We start from the raw sequence: 22,239 nt of genomic DNA, 5'->3' as shown, positions 1-22,239 counted from the left end.
ATGAGCGCTTCCATCAATATAGATGGAAGCGTTCATTGCGGAAGCACAGGGAGCTGTAGTCCTGTCACTCATCTCCTTGCGCTCTGTCTCTCCCGCACTGAATGTTGAAGCAGGAAGACTTCTCCCTGCTCCAACATTCAGCCTGCAGAAACAAGTCGCGCTACCGGCCTGTGTGGGCGGAGCCTGCAGCCCAGAAATATGCATAAGCTCCACCCACACAGTGCTGCAGAGCGATCTGTGTCTGTAGGTGAGAGAGGACTGTGAGCTTCAGGAACAGGACAAGGTGAGTAGTTACTATGTTTTTTTTATTATTTAAAAGAAAGGCATTTCTACCATGGTGGGGGCACAGAGGGTATTTCTACAATGGATGGGGCACAGAGGGCATTACTACTACAAAGGGGGCACAGAGGGCATTATTACTACTACAAAGGGGCACAGAGGGCATTAATACTACAAAGGGTGCACAGAGGGCATTACTACTACAAAGGGGGCACAGAGGGCAATACTACTACAGAGGGGGCACAGAGGGCAATACTACTACAAAGGGCATTACTAATATTAGGGGGGCACAATGGGCATTACTACTATGGAGGGGGCACAATGGGCATTACTACTATAAATGGGATACAATGGGCATTATAACTATGAAGTGGGCACAATGGGCATTACTACTATAAATGGGATACAATGGGCATTGCTACTGTGAAGGAGGCACAGAGAGCATTACTCTTGTAAAGTGGGTGGGCATAACTGAGTGGGCATTATTACTGTTATGGGGGCACAGTGAGGGCATAACAACTCTGAAGGGGCACAGAGAGGGCATTACTACTGTGAAGGGGGCACAATGAAGGGATAAGTACTTTAAAGGGACACAATGTGGGCACAACTACTGTGAAAGTTGTACAGTGAAGGCCAGGGGCGGAGCTAAAGACTCAAGGGCCCCGGTGTAAGAGTTTAGCTTGGGCCCCCTTCCCTCAGTGCTTTGTGGCCAGGGGCAGGGAACCACATAGCCTTCATGCTGCCTGAGGCAAAAATTGAAACGGCACCTCCCCCCCATGACAAATTCTTGCCCTAACCCCTACCCTCCAGCCAGAAGTGTAACTTGACCAACATGCATTTTCTATAATACCGGTGTCTTATTATGCGGCACAAGAGTCTTTGGGCCCCCTCAGGCTCCTGGGCCCGGTAGCGACTGCTACCTCTGCACCCCCTATAGCTACGCCCCTGGTGAAGGCATAACTACCTTGAAGGGGCACAATATTGGCATAACTACCATAAGAGGGCATATATCTGGACCAAACTACTATGAAGGTTGTACAATGAGGGCAATACTACTGTAAGGGAGTACAATTTTATTTAAAGTATTGGTGGCAGAGAAAGGACCCGCCCCAGGTGCCAAACACCCTAGGCATGCCACTGTCAGACGCAGACATGTCCGTTTTGCGGACAAGAATATGCAGTTCTAACAGAGGGCAGGACATATCGACCTGCAAAATGTGGAACACACACAGCCATTATCCTTGTTTTGCAGATCCACAATTTGTGGCCCGCAAAAACGTCCACAGTCGTGTGCATGAGCCCTAAATGGTAAAAAATTTCAGGTGTAAGAATGAGATATTTCTTAAACCTGCTTTACATTTCTGCTAATATACACACTGCAGATTTTCACCACACAATTCTGCTGCAGAAAATCAGAGAGTATCTGCCATGTATGGCTGTGCCTTTAGACACCATTTTTTAATCTTTACCTTTTAGGAATATTACATATTTTATGCACTGACAGTTCTTTTATTGATAAAAGTGCCACCTATTCTGGTGTCAACACCTTCCGAGCCAGCAGAGGGCGCTCCCCAACTGTAATTGTCTCTATACATGGCGCATGGTAGATGGCTGCTTGCTGATGTCACTGAGATGCGACTTGCTGCCATGCGTGTTCCCACGTGATCTGCCGCTGTGTTATGCCGGGGTCCCCGAAGAGCTCCCCTCAGGATGTCGCTGTTTGTCATCAACAGGTGCTCTTATATTTATCACATTGTGCGTCTGTATAACGCAATGCTTTCTCGTGTGCACAGGCAGGAAAGCGAACCCACAGATCTGCGGCATCCTCACTGGCTGCAAACCATACAGTCCTACAGATCTGGGTTCTGTAAATGGCTCCATGATGAAAGATCTCTGCATGGAATCTCCAGCTCCATGTACTAATATCACCCACTACAGCAATCAGCATTGATGCTCCTTGTCAGAATTCACTTAATGGAAACATTTAATGGATTCATTATTTTATGTACAGTTATTTTATATATCATTGTTTTAGATCGTGGACGTTTCAGTTGCTGTGATTGGTGGGGATCTGGGTCCAGAGACCCCTATCCATTGTGATCATGCCCCTTGGCCCCTGTGTCACATTTCCTTTGCAGCTAAGCAATCAATTTGTGTCCCTTCATTTTTAGAAATGGAGAGATCTAAGGATCTTTTCATCAATCACATGTTTTGTTCTTTTTTTGTTATGGTAGCCAGAGACGTAACTTGAACTTCATAGGCCCTGATGCAAAATCTGTGTTAGGGTTCTGCAGTTTAGGGTCCTTGCAAGTGCTACCTCAGCACCCCTTAGGCTACTTTGACACTGGCGTTTTGGCCTTACGTTTTTGAGATCAGTCATGGGCTCTCACAAGCGGTCCAAAACTGATCAGTTTTGCCCTAATGCATTCTGAATGGATAAGGATCGGCTCAGAATGCATCAGTTTGCCTCCGATCAGTCACCATTCCGCTCTGGAGGCGGACACCAAAACGCTGCTTGCAGCGTTTTTGTGTCCGTCTGGCGAAACTGAGCCAAAGGGATCCGTTCTAACACACAATGTAAGTCAATGGGGACGGATCAGTTTTCTATGACACAATCTGGCACAATAGAAGACGGATCCGTCATGGCTATAGAAGACATAATACAACTGGATCCGTTCTGAACGGATCCGTCTGTGCAGATTCTTGACGGATCCGCACCAAGCGCGAGTAGGAAAGTAGCCTTAAAGTTAGTTAATCCGGCTTGTAAAGTTAGAAAGGTATATTATACCCATTTGTATAGTTCCGGCATGGGGTAAAAAATATGATAAGACTGAGTTTAAAGGCTATGGACACCTCTGGGACATTTGTTTTATTGCATCCTACTCATTGTGGGCTAAAAATCACTTTCAATCGATACTTAAAACTTTTAGGTTTTTCTTGTACAGCTTTCGTTTTAAAGGGAACCTGTCACCGGGATTTTGTGTATAGAGCTGAGGACATGGGTTGCTAGATGGCCACTAGCACATCCGCAATACCCAGTCCCCATAGCTCTGTGTGCCTTTATTGTGGAAAAAACCTGATTTGATACATATGCAAATTACCCTGAGATGAGTCCTGTCCCTGACTCATCACACATACAGGACTCATCTCAGGTTAATTTGCATATGTATCAAATCGTGTTTTTTCCACAATAAAAGCACACAGAGCTATGGGGACTGGGTATTGCGGATGTGCTAGCGGCCATCTAGCAACCCGTGTCCTCAGCTCTATACACAAAATCCCGGTGACAGGTTCCCTTTAATGCTTTTGAAGACTAGCAGGCACTCTGCTTCACACTGAATCCACCAGGCACCTGTTCGAATGGCTGGATCTGTAGTCCTTATTTCTGAACGCCTCATTCCAGCTAAATTCTTGCGTGTTTATGAGCTGTCAGGAGTTCTGAGATAAGGACTACAGATCGAGACAACAGAGCAGGATTCAGTGTGAAGTAGTGAGCCTTCTAGTCTGCAAATGCATTGAAAGTAAAAGATGTAAAAGAAAATCTGTTGAACATTTTAATAAAGACCATTTGAAAAATTATTTCTAGCCCGAAACAATATTAATAATAAAATAAAAAAGCCTCCAAATGTGTCAATAGCCTTTAATGTACTCTATGTTTTATGTTACCATTATCCTTTCACAACTATTAGGTACCTTGGTGATGAGGTGGATTCCACTGAAGATCGCGCCAAAGCTTTGCTGGAGAAGTTACGTCAGCAAGCCAAGGATCGACAGTCACAACTAAAATGTAAGGAGCAAAAAGTGAAGGAAGTTTCTAAGTCCTTCAGTGAAGAAGTGGTTGAGGATACAGTTGAAATAAACAATCATAGTGAAGAAAAGAAGAAAAAAACAAAGAAACGAAAGAAAACTCTCAGTGATGAGACACCTACTGAGGTGGAGAAACCTTCTCTTGATGCTGAACCAGAAGAAAGAGAGGAGTTGAAGGCAAAGAAGCAACGCAAGAAAAAAATCAACAAAGAGCAGCAAGAGAAGAGCATAAGCATAGAAGCACAAGATGAACAGGAGGAGCCAAGCAAGAAAGTCCATAAAAAAGAGGCAACCATAAGTGCCAGCTCTGAATCGGTCCAAAGCGAAGATGCAAAAGCTCCTCGGAAGAAGAAACACAAGCAAGGGGATGAGGACTTTAGCAAAGAATCAGGAGATTCAACAAATGGCTATACCAAGGTACCACTCAAAAAGAATAATAACGCTGAAGTAGAAGAAAAATCAGCACCAACTGGGGAGGCTAAAGTGCAACAGAAGAGCCAAAGAAAACACAATTCTTCTACAGAACCCAACTTTCTACTACTTGGAGGCTTTGAGGCCAAACCAGTTCAGAAGGTAAGACAGCAGTTTTATGCCTTAAGGCCTCATGCACACGGACGTTGTTTTGGTCCGCATTCGAGCTGCAGTTTTGGCGGCTCGGATGCGGACCCATTCACTTCAATGGGGCCGCAAAAGATGCGGACAGCACTCCGTGTGCTGTCCGCATCCGTTGCTCTGTTCCGTGGCCCTGCAAAAAAAAATATAACATGTCCTATTCTTGTCCTCTCTTTGCGGACAAGAATAGGCAGTTATATTAAAGGCTGTCCGTGCCATTCCACAAATTGCGGAACGCGCACGGACACCATCCGTGTTTTGCGGACCGCAAAACACACCACAGTCGTTTGCATGTAGCCTGAAGAGTATAAGACATGCTTTATTTGTAAAGTGACTCTGCATCTGTTTCCTTCTTGTAGGTGCTTCCAGTTCTACCACAGTGGCTGGCTAAACCTAATCTGGTTCAGAAGGATATTAAGCATAACCTTGTATCCGTTCATGATATTCCTGGATTAGACCCGTACATCAAAAAGAAACTGGAGGCTAACAAAGTGAAAACTTTCTTTCCAGGTAGTTATACATTTTTTTTTTAACTTCAGTCTAAAGGAAAATTTGATCTCAACACTGGAGGATCGGAAAACGCTCCCAGATGAAACGTTGTGGATCTTAGGGGCATTTGAAATGACATTTCCTTGTTAAATGAACATTTAACACAAAGCACAACATGTAATAAAAAACTAAAGTAGATTGGAGCAGACATTTTTCTAGACTTCTCAGTATTGCCGTTGGGAAAAACTGTAGTCACCATCAACCCATAGCTTTCCTTTCATGGAATATGATCTTTTTTTTTTCTTTACTTCTGTTTAGTTCAAGCTGATGTCATCCCAGCTATTTTGGACAGTTGTGTCCATGGTTTTCTTGTAGGCAGAGGTGGATACCGCCCAAATGACGTTTGTGTTTCTGCACCTACTGGAAGTGGGAAGACGTTGGCGTTTGTTGTTCCAATAGTACAGGTCAGTTTGTCAAAATTGATATTTGGTCTGTTGTATTAATGGTGTATTCCAGTTATATCAAGATATCTCCTATCCCCAGTATAGCAGAAAACTATTACAGCTGGGCAAGTCTGACTTCTGGGACCCCCGCTGATAATGGGAACAGGGGCCCCCTACACCAAAATGAATGAAGAGTCTGGTAAAGCATGTGTTGTGCCGCACCATTCAGTCTTTGTGAGAGTGCCAGAGCCAGCTGAGTACAGCACTACGCTAGTTCCGTCAGTCCCCGGGAGAATGAGTGGAGTGGCGCAGCTTATGGTCGACCAGCCTCTCCATTCATTTTGAGGAGACCCCCCTCCAATCTAATAGTTGTCTGCTGATATGATAACACTTAGGGAGACCTGAAGTGTGTATGCACTACGTTTACAGCCATAGATTTGAATGCCCACCATGTCATGCTACATTGGCTCTGACTGACCAGACAGGGCTGCCTCTGACAATAACAGGTAATCGCTGGGTGTTAGAGGAGATGGCTAAATCTTAACTATAGTTAAAAATAGTCATCTTCTTGAGGCAACCCTGTTAACAAGATAATATGTTCTCAGGTTTTGACGAAACGTGTTGTATGTGAAGTTCGAGCCCTTGTAGTACTGCCCACAAAGGAGCTGGCACAACAGGTAAGTACCTCAATGACCAGACAAGTCATGGCCTTCAGCTTTAGTTCTCTTATTGTTCCTTCTGAAATGACTGTTCATGATTTACTCTTTTTTTTTTTTTACTTTGTCAGGTCTGCAAGGTTTTTAATGTCTATGCTGCTGGGACAGGTCTCAAGGTTGTCCTGATAGCCGGGCATAAATCTTTTGCTAAAGAGCAGGAGACTTTGGTAACTAAAAAGTAAGTTGTTAGTTTTTGTTTAATTACTTAAAGGCATATTCCAGCTAGAGTTGTTTGAAGCATATCTAGGGCTGCAGCTAACGATTATTTGAATAATCGATTAGTTGCCGATTAATTTCTACGATTAATCGATTAATCGGGAGAAACGACAAAATTACAAAACAGAGAGGTTTATATGATCTTGCTTGAAAAATTATGTTCAAAGGCCATATTAAAACAAATTGTGGACGACACTATTATGGGGGATCTGTGGACGACACTATTATGGGGGATCTGTGGACGACACTATTATGGGGGATCTGTGGACGACACTATTATGGGGGATCTGTGGACGACACTATTATGGGGGATCTGTGGACGACACTATTATGGGGGATCTGTGGACGACACTATTATGGGGGATCTGTGGACGACACTATTATGGGGGATCTGTGGACGACACTATTATGGGGGATCTGTGGACGACACTATTATGGAGAGGGGGACCTGTGGACGACACTATTATGGAGAGGGGGATATGTGCACTGTTATGGGCATAACAGTGCACAGATCCCTTTCCTCATAACAGTGCACAGATCCCCCTTCCCATAGCAGTGCAATACACAGACCCCCCCTCCTCCCCATAGCAGTGCTATACACAGACCCCCCTCCCCATAGCAGTGCCATAGACAGATCCTCCCCCCTCCCCATAGCAGTGCTATACACAGACCCCCCTCCCCATAGCAGTGCCATAGACAGATCCTCCCCCCTCCCCATAGCAGTGCTATACACAGACCCCCCTCCCCATAGCAGTGCCATAGACAGATCCTCCCCCCTCCCCATAACAGCCCCGGCCCCGATGCTTATAAGTCGGACTAATCACTGCATCTTTATTTTACCTTTTTACAATGACGCTCCTGTAACAGCCAGGCAGAGCGGACGGCGGCGTAACGTCACTCAATCACGTGACGCACCTGCTCCGCCCACTTCATGAATGAAGGAGGCGGAGCAGGCGTGTCACGTGAGTGAGTGACGTTACGCCGCCGTCCGCTCTGCCTGGCTGTTACAGGAGCGTCATTGTAAAAAGGTAAAATAAAGATGCAGCGCCCGCATAGCAACGAATCGGCGATTATTCGATAACTGGATTCGTCGACAACGAATCCAGTTATCGAATATAATCGATTACATCGATTAATCGTTGCAGCCCTAAGCATATCCATAGGATATTCCATATATGATTGGTGATGGTCCCACAATTTGGTCCCAGCTATCACAAGGATGTGGGTTACATCTAAAGCTGGGTTCACACTTCAGTTATTTGGTCAGTGATGTCCATCAGTCATTGTGAGCCAAAACCAGGTGCGGCTGTAAACGCAGAACAAGTGCAGATCTTTCCATTATACCTTATCTCAGAGTTGGCTTCACTCCTGGTTTTGGCTCACAATAACTAATGGAAATCACCGACCAAATAACTGAACTGTGATCTCAGCCTTACCCACTGACATATAGAAGGTGGCTGGCAGATACAAATTGGAGAAGAAGGAATGAGCTTGCAGTGCACATGAGACATCCAGGAACAGCCACGTGTTTATTTACCTGAAACATGAGATCAGCGGTGGAGCCCCCACCTATAATTTAATGGATGGGCCACATTTACCACTAGTTAGAATGGGCCTTTACCCACAGTCCCCTTTGCCTTTTAGGCTGGGTTTACACCTGAGCGTTTTACAGCGCTGTAAAACGCTCAACAAGGAGAAACCAATGCTTCCCTATGGGAATGGTTCTCACCTGGGCGTTTTACAGCGCGTACGATCGTGCTGTAAAACGCCCGATGCCCCAAGAAGTACATGAGCTTCTGTGGGGCGTCTTGTCGCGTGTTCCCGTACATAGACTTTCGGGAACGCGCGACAATGGGCGTTCGCTTGTCTCTGTATGCGCGATTGCAAACGCCGGTACAATCGCGCATACAGAGCGCTCCTTTCAAAACGCTCAGGTGTGAACCCAGCGTTAGAGAATGGTGGTCATTTGGGATCTTTGTTTTTTATCTGTGATAATTAAATTCTTCTACTTTGTACCATAGGATCTTTGGGTTCTGCAGTTTGGCTGACATTCTGGTGTGCACTCCAGGTAGACTTGTCGACCACATCCAGAAGACAGAAGGCTTCACCTTGAGGCATTTACGATTTCTGGTAAGCTTTAGTAGGCTATAAAACATGTATATTGGATGTTACATGTCTGTTTATTGAGCTGCATATTTTTTATCTGGCAGGTTATTGATGAGGCAGATCGTATGATTGACACTATGAGTCAAGACTGGCTACCTCAAGTCATCAGTGCTGCATATAAGTTGGAACCACGTGATCATGGCAGCGTTTTTGCTCGCAAGATGCCAGGAGTGCCAACTGCAGCAAAGTAACTAACCTATTATACACTCTCTTCTTCAATCCCTATTGTACTTCATCCACTTAAACTCTATCTAGTAGACCTTTGATGGTTGATGTCTACAATAATTACTCGTCTGAAATTTTGATCTCTGAACCTACTAGGGAGTGGCATCATAGAATACATCATCCACTTACTTGTGCAAGGGTCTCCATCCTAGATTCTGTGCTTGCTCTGAATATCTGTTATTTCATAATTTCATCTGTCACACTTGTCACTTTACCCTACAGTTATGGGCAGCTTCAGCTCCCCTTGCAGAAACTGCTTTTCTCTGCTACCCTGACGCATAATCCAGAGAAACTTCAGAAGCTGGGCCTGTACCAACCGCGGCTCTTTACATCCATATACAAGCAGCCAAAATCTAACACCACTGATGATCAAACTAGGCCCGCCACTTCTGAAAACTTCTCCCTCCCTCAGGGGCTTACGGTGAGCAGCTTTTAAAGATGTTTTCAAATAGGATACTCTTGTATTGCTAATATACGAAGTGTTGTAAGAAATGACTGATATTTATGTCTCACAGCACTACTATATTCCATGCAACCTAAACTCAAAGCCCCTCATCCTCCTCCACTTCTTACTCACCCTGCGCTTTTCCCGTGTGCTCTGCTTCACCAACTCCAAAGAGTCTTCACACCGGTAAGTGACTAATACTGGAGTTATTACCAGATAACATTTGTTTTTGGTTTGGTTTTTTGGTGTCCTTTTGTACGGCCAGTTTTCTTGGTGTCTTTCAAGTCCTATATCGAATACTGGAAATAAATTGCCATACCCACTGCTGGCTGTGTTTTCAGGGAAAAAAAGCCATTGAAACCAAAGATGCTACAAAGAAAAACAACAACTATAGGCTGTAATGTAACATCTAAAGCATGGTGTTACATTAATGCCCTGAAAAATGTGGCATTTTCCCAACAAAATTATTGGGGGAGATGTATCAAAACTGGTGGAAGACTGGCTTCGTTCCCCATACCAGTCAATGAGATTCCACCTTTCATTTTTCAGAGCTCCTTTGGGATATGAAAGGTGGAATCTGATAGATTTCTATGGGTAACAAAGCCATTTTTCAATAACAATAGTTTTTATAAATCATCCCTTTTGTATGATACCACCCTTATACGTTTTGGACCCCCCCCCCCCCCCCCCCCCCAAATATTGATGATGAAATATTGAGGATAGGTCATCAGTATTAAAATCTTGGTAGACCCTATTAAGGTGTCTATACAGGGTGCAGCTGAACTATGGTAACCACTTTCAGATGACCACTAACTGCTGTGCTTTGCTGCAAGTATTGGGTTTTTATGTCCTTAGTGATAAACCTTCCTTTCCTAAGCGCCTATGAGAAATCCTTGTGTAGACTTTTGTATAACAATTCTGACTTGTGCAGCTAGTGGATGGGAGATGAGAACACCTGCACTGTAACGCCTCGTCACACCTGGCATGCACGTGCATATTTCACCAGAACCCTGGCTATGATGTTGACTGCCACATCTTAACTGGATCATTTTCTCACCCCATTGTTTCCTCCCTCCACAACGCAATCGTGGGGTGCCAAGGGGTTACCAATGGGATATAAGGCCCAATAAGCAGCCTGTCAGCTTTACTGTAGCTGAAATAATACATTGCAATGGAGAAGTATTGCTTTGTATCATTTATGTGATCAGAGGATCACTTGGTCCCCTACTGGGAATAAGTAAAAACAAGAAATAAAATTATAATAATAAAAAATAAAAGATTTTTTTTCACTTGCATATGCTTTTACATGGGTCATGGATCAGCAGCCAGGGACCTTCTAACAAGAATGAAAAATGCCTCTGTACATCTGCTAGTGACACTTCATGCACTTTAGGAAGAATTGGCCAAAACCTTAACAGGTTTATCCACTCCCTATTCATGTTTTCCATAGTGTAATATATTTAGTCCCAGGAACATGACTTTACTGTACATTAAGTTCCCTTTTACACGGGCTGAGTATCAGGAAAGTTCTCAAGGGCAAACTTTTCTACACACATTCCCCATAATTGTCCTGTGTAAAGGTGGCGCTGATCATTTGTCAGGTGATTGCATCTTGCATAATGCGACACACAGAATCATCTGGGTGACGGCACATTGTCCTGGGTAAACATGGGTGTGCTGCCAGTAGATAATAAATCTACAAATTAGCTTTGCAGGTTTGGAATGCGGCCAAGACCCTTTCGAAAATATGATAACACATCAGTGACCTGCTCCCCCTGCGTCATGTGTGACTTCACAAGGATAACCCCTTTAAATTGATCATCTTATTCCTTCTGCATTTCATCCCAAGGATGTACTGGTCTTCTGGTTTTACTAGAATTCTAGTATCTTAAATTTCTTTTTTATTTCCCATGTAACCACCTATGCTCCATCTATTTAGACGTGAACTGGCGCTTCCATGTTCATTGATTGTACCATACTCAATATGTCCGTGACACAATATGATTTTGTGCACCACTTAATTTTTTTCATCCAATAAGAGTACTTTCACATTTGTGGCAGAGGATTCCGTCAGGCAGTTCCGTCGCCGGAACTGCCTGCCGGATCCGTCAAAACGTATGCCAACTGATGATACTTGTAAGACTGATCAGGATCCTGATCCGTCTTACAAATGCATTGACATGCCGGATCCGTCTTTCCGGTGTCATCCATGCGCAGACCGGAAGGACAGATCCGGCATTGCAGTATTTTGAATGCCGGATCCAGCACTAATACGTTCCTATGGAAAAAGATGCAAGTTTTCCGGATTTTGGGCCAGAAAGACTGAACTGAAGGCATCCCGATGCATCCTGAACGGATTGCTCTCCATTCAGAATGCGTGGGGATCAAACTGATCAGTTCTTTTCCGATATTGAGCTCCTAGGACGGAACTCAATGCCGGAAAAAAACAAACGCTAGTGTGAAAGTACACTAAGACAAGTTAAAAAAAAAAAAAAGAAGTCTGCACTAGTGATCGTTCAGCCCGATCCAGAAGAGATGATTGCTGCATGTAATTGAAGCTGAATAATGATTGGTCCATGTAGATATTGGTTTATCTTGTTTTACTTTACATTCACCATGTCTGTATTTTCCAGCCTGTTCCTGCTCATAAAACTTTTTGGAGGAATCAGTGTAGCAGAGTTCTCGTCTCGTCTTAGCCCTGGGGAGAGGAAGAAAACCCTAAAGGAATTTGAGCAAGGAAAGCTACAGCTGTGAGTTGGAATAATATGACGGGAATCAGAGAGAACTTGGCGTCGTTGCATTCCTTGGCGTGGGAATTAAGAGGGGGAGATGCCAGGCAGGGGGAGCGCCAACCGACAATATACAATTGGCTCTAGTTTACAGGGTTTTTCAGGCGGACTGATGCATTGTGAAGGGTGATGAGCGATCGTTATTACAATTATTCACCCCTCATTCGCTTTGCATTATTGCCGTCAGCCCATTCCCCTTTGCTGTAGACAAGCAACGATTTTGGGTGCCATATCAATGATGCGATTACCTGCTTCATTGGCAGGTGATCGGCGACCTTTACATGGGCCAGTTGTTGGGAATGAGCATTTGTAGGAACATTCAATCCCAATAATTGGCCCTGTCCTCAGTTTGCTATGAAGTGTTTGTGACTAGGATGAGTTATATAACAAAAAAAGGGTTTTGAGGGGCACATTGGCACATAGTTAGGAATGTTGCTATGTCAAAGAGATTCCTACCTATGACAGTTGATGTAAGTGGCTGTTTTTAAGATCCCCACAGCCTCCATGTTTGACGTATAGAGGGTGCCAGAATCCATATGAACCCAACTGAAAAACGTGGCTTGTTCCATAGGATGCTATATTTGCAACTTTACCAATTGTTGCTCTTGTATAAGTTGGTGAACTGCTCATGGCAGGAGAGTATAAGTGAATTTTATTTAAATAGGGGCAGAATTCTTTGTAAAAAAAATTAAAAATAAATTCGGGTCCCTTTTTAAGGCCCCATTCACATAACCATATTTTTTCTCCTCATCCAATCCACATTTTTTTGCTGTTCGGATGTGGACCCATTCATTTCAAGGGGCTGCAAAAAATGTGTATGTGCACAGCCCCGCAAAAGAGATGGAACATTCCCTATTGTTGTCCGTTTTGCGGACAAGAGTAGACATTGTTACAATGGGTCCACACAAAAAAAAATGAATGCAACCCGAATGTCACACAGACGGCATCCATATTACTTGTGGACTACAAAATACATGTGAATGCACCCTAATACAGAGCTCCAAATTCTTGACAGATTGAAGCACATTAAAACCATTTGCTTTCCCTGTTTGATGCGATTCTGATAATTTCAGCTTTTGTCTCGATTTTCTGTCTACTCTTGGGGATTGCACTAGGAACCTCCTTTTGGGGCCATAAATATCTGGGAATGGGGCAGCGGTGAGACTGGATTTGACATATATCTTTGTAAATACTAATTTAAATATATCACAATTGATCACAGTATTTTACGTGCTCATACAGGCTAATAAGCACAGATGCCACTGCAAGAGGAATAGACCTCACCGGAGTGAAGTGCGTGATAAACTACGATGCTCCGCAGTACATCAGAGTATATGTTCACAGGTATGGTAATCGTATGTGCATACAAATATGTATTCTGTATGGAATTAAGTTCCCTTTAACCACTTCAGGAACCTGCCATTTTTCACCTTAAGGACAGGCCATTTTTTGCAAATCTGACATGTCACTTTATGTGGTGATAGCTTTGGAACACTTTTACTTATCCAGGACATTGTGAGATTGTGTTCTCATGACACCTTGTACTTCATGATAGTGGTAAATTTCAGTCAATATTTTTATTTGAAAAAAATGCCAAATTTACAAATAAAATTAGAAAAATTTGCAACTTTCCAAATTTCTATTTCTCGCTCATATCATTGGGGGACACAGGACCATGGGTATAGCTTGCTGCTGCCACTAGGAGGCGACACTAGGCTGAAAGCTGTTTGCTCCTCCCCTGCAGGCTATACCCCCTCCAGCCTGGAGAGAGCATATCAGTTTTTAGCTTAGTGTCGTAGGAGGCAGACCTCCCTGCTTTGCAGGGTGGCGCTTTGATTATTTTTTTATTTTTTCCAGAATCCGGATAGGGGGTCCAGGGTCGCTTGCGTCCCTGCATCCCCGGGAGGCGGGCCGGTGTACCTTGCTCACCGCCTTGCCACCCCAAGAAGAAAAAGCGGACCAGGGCAGCCTCGCTCCCCTGCTTCCCCCCAGCTACAGGACTACCCTTTCTTCAGCCCTCTTCTGCCCGGACCCCTGTTGCCTGGTGCCAGCGGTCGTAGGGTGGTCCTGCTGGTGTTACAGCTGAGGGTGAAGTCTACAGATGAAGATAGGTAAGTGATCGCCTCCCAGGCCCCCACTCTCGGTATAACAGGCGTGCCGTACTGCACCAGTGCCCCTGGACCTTCTCTACCCCTTTCCACGCGAGACAGTGGAACTGTGGTCCTCCCCGCCGAAGGTGGATCCGCCGGTGGCTCGACTGGCAAAATCTACGACCATTCCGGTAGCGGATGGTTCTTCACTCCAGGATCCGGTGGACCGTCGCGTAGAGTCGCTCTCCAAGTCAATCTTTACGGCGAGCGGTTCGGCGCTGCGTCCGATTTTCGCGTCCGCCTGGGTAGCCAAGGCGGTTTCGGAGTGGTCCATCCGGTTAAGCCAGGACATTTTGTCCAACCTCCCGCCTGCTGAGCTCGAGTTGTCTGCGCTCCAAATTTCACATGCGGGAAAATATATCTGTGAAGCGGCACTGGATGCTGGGTCGATGGTTGCCCGTGCCTCAGCTCTCACCACTTCGGTCCGCAGGGAGTTATGGCTCAAGGCCTGGAAGGCTGATTCTTCCTCTAAACGCTCTCTCCTAAAGCTTCCGTTTTCTGGGGCTCGGCTTTTTGGGCCGAAACTGGATGTCATAATCTCAGAAGCTACGGGTGGCAAAAGCACCCATCTGCCCCAACCCAAAGCGAAGCGGCCTTTTCAGTCCAGATCTGCGTCTTCACGCTTCCAGTCCTTTCGCCGTTTCTCGGGCACCCGTTCAGTTCCCACCCCCGCAGCGGGACCACCCAACCAGGATCGGCGGAAGGGCCCATCCTTTAAGCCTCAGCAGGCTTGGCGTCCGCGTGCCCAGCAACCTCGCACAGCGCCAAGTAAGCAGCCTTCCGCATGAAGATTTGTTCCCACCCTCTCAGGTGGGGGGGCGTCTTCTCCTGTTCCAGGACATTTGGCACGCCCACATTCCGGACGCATGGACGCTCGAGGTAGTTTCTTCGGGCTACAAAATAGAATTCAGGTCCCTTCCCCCCAACCGTTTCTTCCCTTCCCAGCCTCCCAGGGATCCCGTCCGGGCCGCGGCTTTCTTGAACGCCGTCCAGTCCCTACTTCTGCGGGGGGTGATTTCTCCGGTACCTCCAGAAGAGCGTTTCACAGGTTTTTATTCCAACCTGTTTGTGGTCCCCAAGAAGGAGGGCGATGTGAGACCGGTGCTGGACCTCAAACTTCTGAATCGCTATCTACGGGTTCAGAGGTTCAGAATGGAATCTCTTCGCTCCGTTGTAGCCTCATTGGTGCAGGGGGAGCACATGGCGTCTTTGGACGTACAAGATGCGTATCTCCACATACCTATCGCTACCATGCACCAACGTTTCCTCCGATTTGCCATCCAGTCGGATCACTTCCAATTCGTCGCGCTGCCATTCGGTTTGGCGACGGCCCCGCGGGTGTTCACGAAGGTTCTGGCACCCCTTCTGGGGATTCTGCGGTCCAGAGGCATTACCCTTCTCCCATACCTGGACGACATCTTAGTCAAAGCCCCGTCGGCGTCGCAATGCGCAGACAGCCTTCGGATTACGATGAGCACGCTCACTCGCTTCGGTTGGATTCTCAACCGAAGGAAGTCATGCCTGTCTCCGACCACTCGGATCAGGTTCCTGGGTATGACTTTGGATTCCGAGGCCGCCGTGGTCCGTCTCCCTCTGGACAAGAGATTGGGCATTCAGAATGCAGTGGTTCTGCTCACCCGGCATCGCAAGGTATCGATTCGCAACTGCATGCGAGTTCTGGGGCTGATGGTGGCCTCATTCGAGGCGGTACCGTTCGCCCAGTTCCACACCAGGGAGTTTCAGCGGCTCATCCTGTCCTCCTGGGACAAGTCCCGGGATTCACTGGACCTCAGGATCTCGCTGTCTCAGCCCGTTCGCGAAGCTCTCGCCTGGTGGATGGTTCCGGACCACCTGTCGTCAGGGAAGTCGTTCCTGCCGGTGTCATGGACGGTGATTACGACAGACGCCAGCCTCCGCGGTTGGGGAGGGGTCTTCGGTACTCGGACAGCCCAAGGTGTCTGGTCTCTGTCGGAGTCCAGACTACCCATCAATATCCTGGAGCTCCGGGCCATCTACCTCTCCCTTTGCCATTGGACCACCGATTTGCGGGGCTGTCCGGTCAGGATACAGTCGGACAACGCCACAGCGGTTGCCTACATCAATCACCAGGGGGGTACGCGCAGCGGACCGGTGATGGACGAGGCCGCGAGGATTCTGCAGTGGGCGGAAGCCCATGTCCCGGTGGTCTCGGCGATCTTCATCCCGGGCGTGGACAATTGGACGGCGGATTTCCTCAGCCGAACGACGGTGGACTCGGGGGAGTGGGCTCTCCACCTGGAGGTGTTCGAGGACCTTTGTCTCCGGTGGGGTCGCCCAGAAGTGGACCTAATGGCATCTCGGTTGAACCACAAACTCCCGTGCTTCCTGTCTCGCGCAAGGGATCCGATGGCCTACGACGTAGACGCACTCGTGGCACCGTGGGACGACTTCAGTTTCCTGTACGTATTCCCGCCGCTGCCGCTCCTACCGCGGATTCTTCGCAGAATCAGGATGGAGGGTGTTCAAACGCTCCTAATTGCCCCAGACTGGCCGCGCCGAGCTTGGTACTCGGAGCTCGTTCTGCTCCTGGGGGACGCGCCGTGGCCTCTTCCACTCAGGCCCGACCTGCTCTCACAGGGCCGAGTCTTCCACCAGGGTTTACATACGCTGCGTTTGACGGCGTGGCTATTGAAACCTTCCTGCTGAAGAACAGGGGTTTCTCGGATGCGGTCGTTCGCACGATGATTAGGGCTCGGAAGCCCTCCTCCGCGAGAATCTACTATCGTACGTGGAGGTCGTTCTTGAAATTCTGTGAGGACAGGGACCTCCCCTCTAGGAGGTTTTCCCTCCCTACGGTGTTGGCTTTTCTTCAGGCGGGTTTGGAGCTGGGTCTGGCCCTAAGTTCGTTAAAAGGGCAGGTTTCGGCCCTTTCCATATTTTTCCAGCGTACACTGGCGGTGCTGGGGCCCGTCAAGACCTTCATGCAGGGTGTTGCGCACACCGCGGTTCCATATCGGCCACCGTTGCATTCCTGGGACCTGAATTTGGTGCTGGTGGCACTTCAGTCCGAGCCGTTTGAACCCCTGCGAGATGTCTCCCTCCGCATGTTGTCATGGAAGGTCGCGTTCCTGGTTGCCATTACGTCCATACGTCGGGTGTCGGAACTGGCGGCACTGTCGTGCAAGGAGCCCTTCTTGGTGTTCCATCAGGATAAGGTGGTGCTCCGGACGGTGCCGTCGTTTCTGCCGAAGGTGGTGTCGGCGTTCCATGTCAATGAGGACATTGTCCTCCCCTCGCTTTGCCCTAAACCTTCCCATCCTAGGGAGGTGGCGCTTCATCGTCTGGATGTGGTGCGGGCCTTACGGATCTACCTGGCCGCGGTAGCCTCCTTTAGGCGAGCGGACTCTTTGTTCCTAGTTCCGGAGGGTCCTCGGAAGGGTTTGGCGGCATCCAAGGTGGCGATTGCTCGGTGGATTAGATTGGCCATTCACGAGGCCTACCGCTCCAAAGGCAGGGTTCCTCCGCCTGGTGTCACGGCTCACTCTACCAGGGCGGTCGGGGCTTCTTGGGCACACTTTCACCACGCTTCGGCGTCTCAACTGTGTAAGGCAGCGACTTGGTCTTGCACACCTTCACCAAGTTTTACAAGGTGCATTCGTTCGCATCGGCGGATGCTGCTCTTGGCCGTAGGATCTTACAGGCCGCAGTGTAGTGGCTCGACGGTGGAGGTGGAGTCAGCGGTTTTCCCACCCTGGGGACTGCTTTAGGACATCCCATGGTCCTGTGTCCCCCAATGATATGAGCGAGAAAACGAGATTTTTGTGAACTCACCTTGTAAAATCTCTTTCTCGCTTTATTCATTGGGGGACACAGCACCCACCCATTGTTGTTGGTTTCTACTGAGACCAGTGGTCCAAGTTACCGGTTGGGACTGAGGTCAGGTTCGGTTGTTTTGTTGGACTGTGGTCTTCCTGTTTTGTTTTGTTTCGGTATGTTTCTCCTACTGCTGAAGCACAAACTGATATGCTCTCTCCAGGCTGGAGGGGGTATAGCCTGCAGGGGAGGAGCAAACAGCTTTCAGCCTAGTGTCGCCTCCTAGTGGCAGCAGCAAGCTATACCCATGGTCCTGTGTCCCCCAATGAATAAAGCGAGAAAGAGATTTTACAAGGTGAGTTCACAAAAATCTCGTTTTCTCTGCTTTTAAAACAAATAGTGATACCTCATATAATAGTTATTACTTTACATTCCCCACATTCTACTTCATGTTTGGATAATTTTGTGAATGCCATTTTATTTTTTGGGGACATTAGAAGGCTTAGAAATTTAGAAAGACATCACAGAGAAAAATGACTTTTCATATAAAACATAACTTTTACTGTTGTTAGTTAAAATAATACCCCTTCTTAGTATATATATTAGGCTACGTCAAATAATTAGACAAGGCCTTACTTGGACGTATCAGGATAATGTAGTCCGATGTATAGAAAAATTTGCGTCAACTTGCAGTTAGATGACTGTGGACCTGGCCAAACGGTAGAAAGAGAGGTGGTGGATAAGGGGAAGGGAACAATATCCCTAATACAACCCTCAATGTACCCCTGCCTACAGGCGGAGAACCCGCCCCGAAAGGGGCGACCCCACCTCTCGGTGGCTAAACCCTCACTGTCGCCTATTGATACCCTGCCTAAACGGATCAATGATGTTCGTCCCTTCTTTGGCAATATTGGGACATATTGCCAAAGAAGGGACGAGTCATAATTGTCTGATTTAGATCATATAATTTCACTCTGTCCACCCTGAGAAAATCAACTCCTCAGGCAGTAAAGGCTGAATGTTCTTCCTATTGTAGGGTCGGAAGGACAGCCCGAGGAGGGACGACTGGTCTCGCGTTTACAATGCTGCTGAGAATACAGGTCTGTAAAATATGCCCTTATCACGTGTGAATTAGAGATGACAAGCTCTGAATGTTTGTCCTTTCCCCTCCTCAGGAGCAGAGGTATCTGAACATGATGCGGGAAGCTGGTGTCCCAAAGTTACAGAAGCAGCTGGTGATGAGTGAGAGCCTCAGGCAGTTTGAGCAGCGATATGAAGAGGTCCTCTCACAGCTACAGAGGGTTGTTAAGGTAACTATGTCTCTGAAATAAGAGATATGCATACAGCAGCCACGTAGACAAGGGAAACTGAAGCCTGAGATTGACTTCTATGGCAATCTGTAATAGACATTGCCTGTCATTGTAATCCTGTGATGATGCTGAGATGACTGCTGAGAAATAATCTCTACAGCACAGGAAGTGACAGCCTATTATGAAGCTCAGTAGCCAGTGTGAAAACTGTAAGATTTCTGGATTATTTTTAAATTTAGATAGTGGCATGAAAAATTATAAAGAAAAAAAAAAAACACAATAAAAAATAGAAATATATAAAAGTATTGGACACCTACAAGAGATTTTATGGCATCCCATTCTAAACCCATAAAATACAGATTTCGCCCTCCCTTTTGGAGTGTGTCTGTGGGAATTTTTGCCCATTCATCCAGAAGAGGTTTTGTGAGATCAGACACTGATGGTGGACGAGAGGGCCTGGCTCACAGTCTACATTCTAGTTAATCTCAAAGTTGTTTGATGGGGTTGAGGTCAGGGCTTTAGAGACCTTGCTTTGTGCACTGGGGCAGCCCCTGAAAAAACAAATATTTTATTAGAATTTGGGGAGTGTTCTTACTTTATTTTGAAAGTTAAAAGTTAAATTGTGAGTTTTCCTGTTTTCGGATTGGAAATTGTACAAATTAATTTCCGTTTATTTTATTTTTTTCTGTTCACAGCAAGAACGAGCTGAAAAGCGCTGCTAAATTTTGGAATAGTAGCCAAAAGAATATTTGGTTCCATTATTGGGAGCCAACAACTTCATATGAGCTTCTGTTGCGTCCATTGCTAGGCGTGAAAGATATTTCTGGAGGCCTGACAGATTTGAATTGCATCTGATTTCTGTGCTGATTGACAAACCTTGTATGGATGGGGACCACCAGTCTATGAAGTGCGGACTATGTGTCTTACTGTTTCACTGTAATATATATTTTCATGTACAGAATGACAATTTTCTACTACAAAATGCAATGTATTTTAAAGACAACATATTCTTGGATGGGAAATGTAATTAAGAAGACAGTGAATAAATGAATTTCTGTAAATGCCATGAGTGGAAAAAAAGTATTAGCCCAAATTGGTTATTGTCCCACTGAGCCTTCAGTAGAATACACCTTCCCACTCGATTCAAACTACGGAATAAGCATGGTCAGCTATGTACAGTTCAGCAAACAATGTAATAGTTTAATAAGCTGGTACAAGTAGAGTCCAAGTCTCACTAATAAACTTACTACAACTTATTACAACTAATAATTTGTCAGAACTATTAACAAATCAGAGCACCTTCAAAGGAAATTTGTATAATCGAGTTGAATTACGAATATCAGTTGGATATAACCAAGTGGTTCGATAATTTGTGCCTCTGCTTCATGTATACAGGAAACCATGTATAACAACCTCTGGCTGCTGCTTTATTGACATCTTATGTAGATTTATATGTTGCTTGTGGTCCAGTCTCCACAGTTTTTTTTTTAGTTTTTTTTTTCGATTACCATTTCATCTCCTTGGATCTTTACCGTGGATGTTTTTTTTTTTTTTTTTTTTTTTTTTTTCCCAGAATAAGCAAATTTATGAAAGGATAAAGAAAAAGTAATCTGGCCAGGGGGAACAGTACATCCTTTTACATATATAGTTTACAATGTACAGTCGTGGCCAAAAGTTTTGAGAATGACACAAATATTAGTTTTCACAAAGTTTGCTGCTAAACTGCTTTTAGATCTTTGTTTCAGTTGTTTCTGTGATGTAATGAAATATAATTACACGCACTTCATACGTTTCAAAGGCTTTTATCGACAATTACATGACATTTATGCAAAGAGTCAGTATTTGCAGTGTTGGCCCTTCTTTTTCAGGACCTCTGCAATTCGACTGGGCATGCTCTCAATCAACTTCTGGGCCAATTCCTGACTGATAGCAACCCATTCTTTCACAATCACTTCTTGGAGTTTGTCAGAATTAGTGGGTTTTTGTTTGTCCACCCGCCTCTTGAGGATTGACCACAAGTTCTCAATGGGATTAAGATCTGGGGAGTTTCCAGGCCTTGGACCCAAAATGTCAACGTTTTTGTCCCCGAGCCACTTAGTTATCACTTTTGCCTTATGGCACGGTGCTCCATCGTGCTGGAAAATGCATTGTTCTTCACCAAACTGTTGTTGGATGGTGTTTTGGTACCATTCTTTATTCATGGTTGTGTTTTGGGGCAAAATTGTGAGTGAGCCCACTCCCTTGGATGAGAAGCAACCCCACACATGAATGGTCTCAGGATGCTTTACTGTTGGCATGACACAGGACTGATGGTAGCGCTCACCTTTTCTTCTCCGGACAAGCCTTTTTCCTGATGCCCCAAACAATCGGAAAGAGGCTTCATCGGAGAATATGACTTTGCCGAAGTCCTCAGCAGTCCATTCACCATATTTTCTGCAGAAGATCAATCTGTCCCTGATGTATTTTTTTGGAGAGAAGTGGCTTCTTTGCTGCCCTTCTTGACTCCAGGCCATCTTCCAAAAGTCTTCGCCTCACTGTGCGTGCAGATGCGCTCACACCTGCCTGCTGCCATTCCTGAGCAAGCTCTGCACTGGTGGCACTCCGATCCTGCAGCTGAATCCTCTTTAGGAGACGATACTGGCGCTTGCTGGACTTTCTTGGATGCCCTGAAGCCTTCTTAACAAGAATTGAACCTCTTTCCTTGAAGTTCTTGATGATCCTATAAATTGTTGATTGAGGTGCAATCTTAGTAGCCACAATATCCTTGCCTGTGAAGCCATTTATATGCAACGCAATGATG

At 46.0% G+C, this 22,239-nt stretch overlaps 1 protein-coding gene across 1 annotated transcript; it reads left to right on the top strand.

Annotated features, from left to right (window-relative positions):
* The first annotated feature begins 1,917 nt into the window (after nucleotides 1–1,917).
* Nucleotides 1,918–20,715, top strand: DDX51 (DEAD-box helicase 51). Its single transcript, XM_044289661.1, has 15 exons — nucleotides 1,918–2,012; nucleotides 3,969–4,659; nucleotides 5,058–5,208; nucleotides 5,506–5,651; nucleotides 6,236–6,307; nucleotides 6,418–6,524; nucleotides 8,584–8,692; nucleotides 8,773–8,915; nucleotides 9,176–9,374; nucleotides 9,469–9,584; nucleotides 12,032–12,148; nucleotides 13,430–13,531; nucleotides 19,166–19,229; nucleotides 19,305–19,439; nucleotides 20,135–20,715. The coding sequence occupies exons 1-15, from the start codon at nucleotides 1,990–1,992 to the stop codon at nucleotides 20,159–20,161; spliced, it is 2,202 nt and encodes a 733-aa protein (XP_044145596.1). The 5' UTR covers nucleotides 1,918–1,989; the 3' UTR covers nucleotides 20,162–20,715.
* The last annotated feature ends 1,524 nt before the right edge of the window (nucleotides 20,716–22,239 follow it).

Source organism: Bufo gargarizans, chromosome 1, assembly GCF_014858855.1.
Source record: "Bufo gargarizans isolate SCDJY-AF-19 chromosome 1, ASM1485885v1, whole genome shotgun sequence".
NCBI lineage: Eukaryota > Metazoa > Chordata > Amphibia > Anura > Bufonidae > Bufo > Bufo gargarizans.
This window is presented reverse-complemented; position numbering and strand designations above follow the sequence as displayed.

Excerpts from the sequence above, each read along its gene's own strand:
- DDX51 (XM_044289661.1), top strand. The coding sequence starts at position 1,990 with ATGTCGCTGTTTGTCATCAACAG. Across the intron at positions 9,375-9,468 it reads CCCTCCCTCAGGGGCTTACG|CACTACTATATTCCATGCAA; the intron begins GTGAGCAGCTTT and ends TATGTCTCACAG. Across the intron at positions 13,532-19,165 it reads ATCAGAGTATATGTTCACAG|GGTCGGAAGGACAGCCCGAG; the intron begins GTATGGTAATCG and ends TTCCTATTGTAG.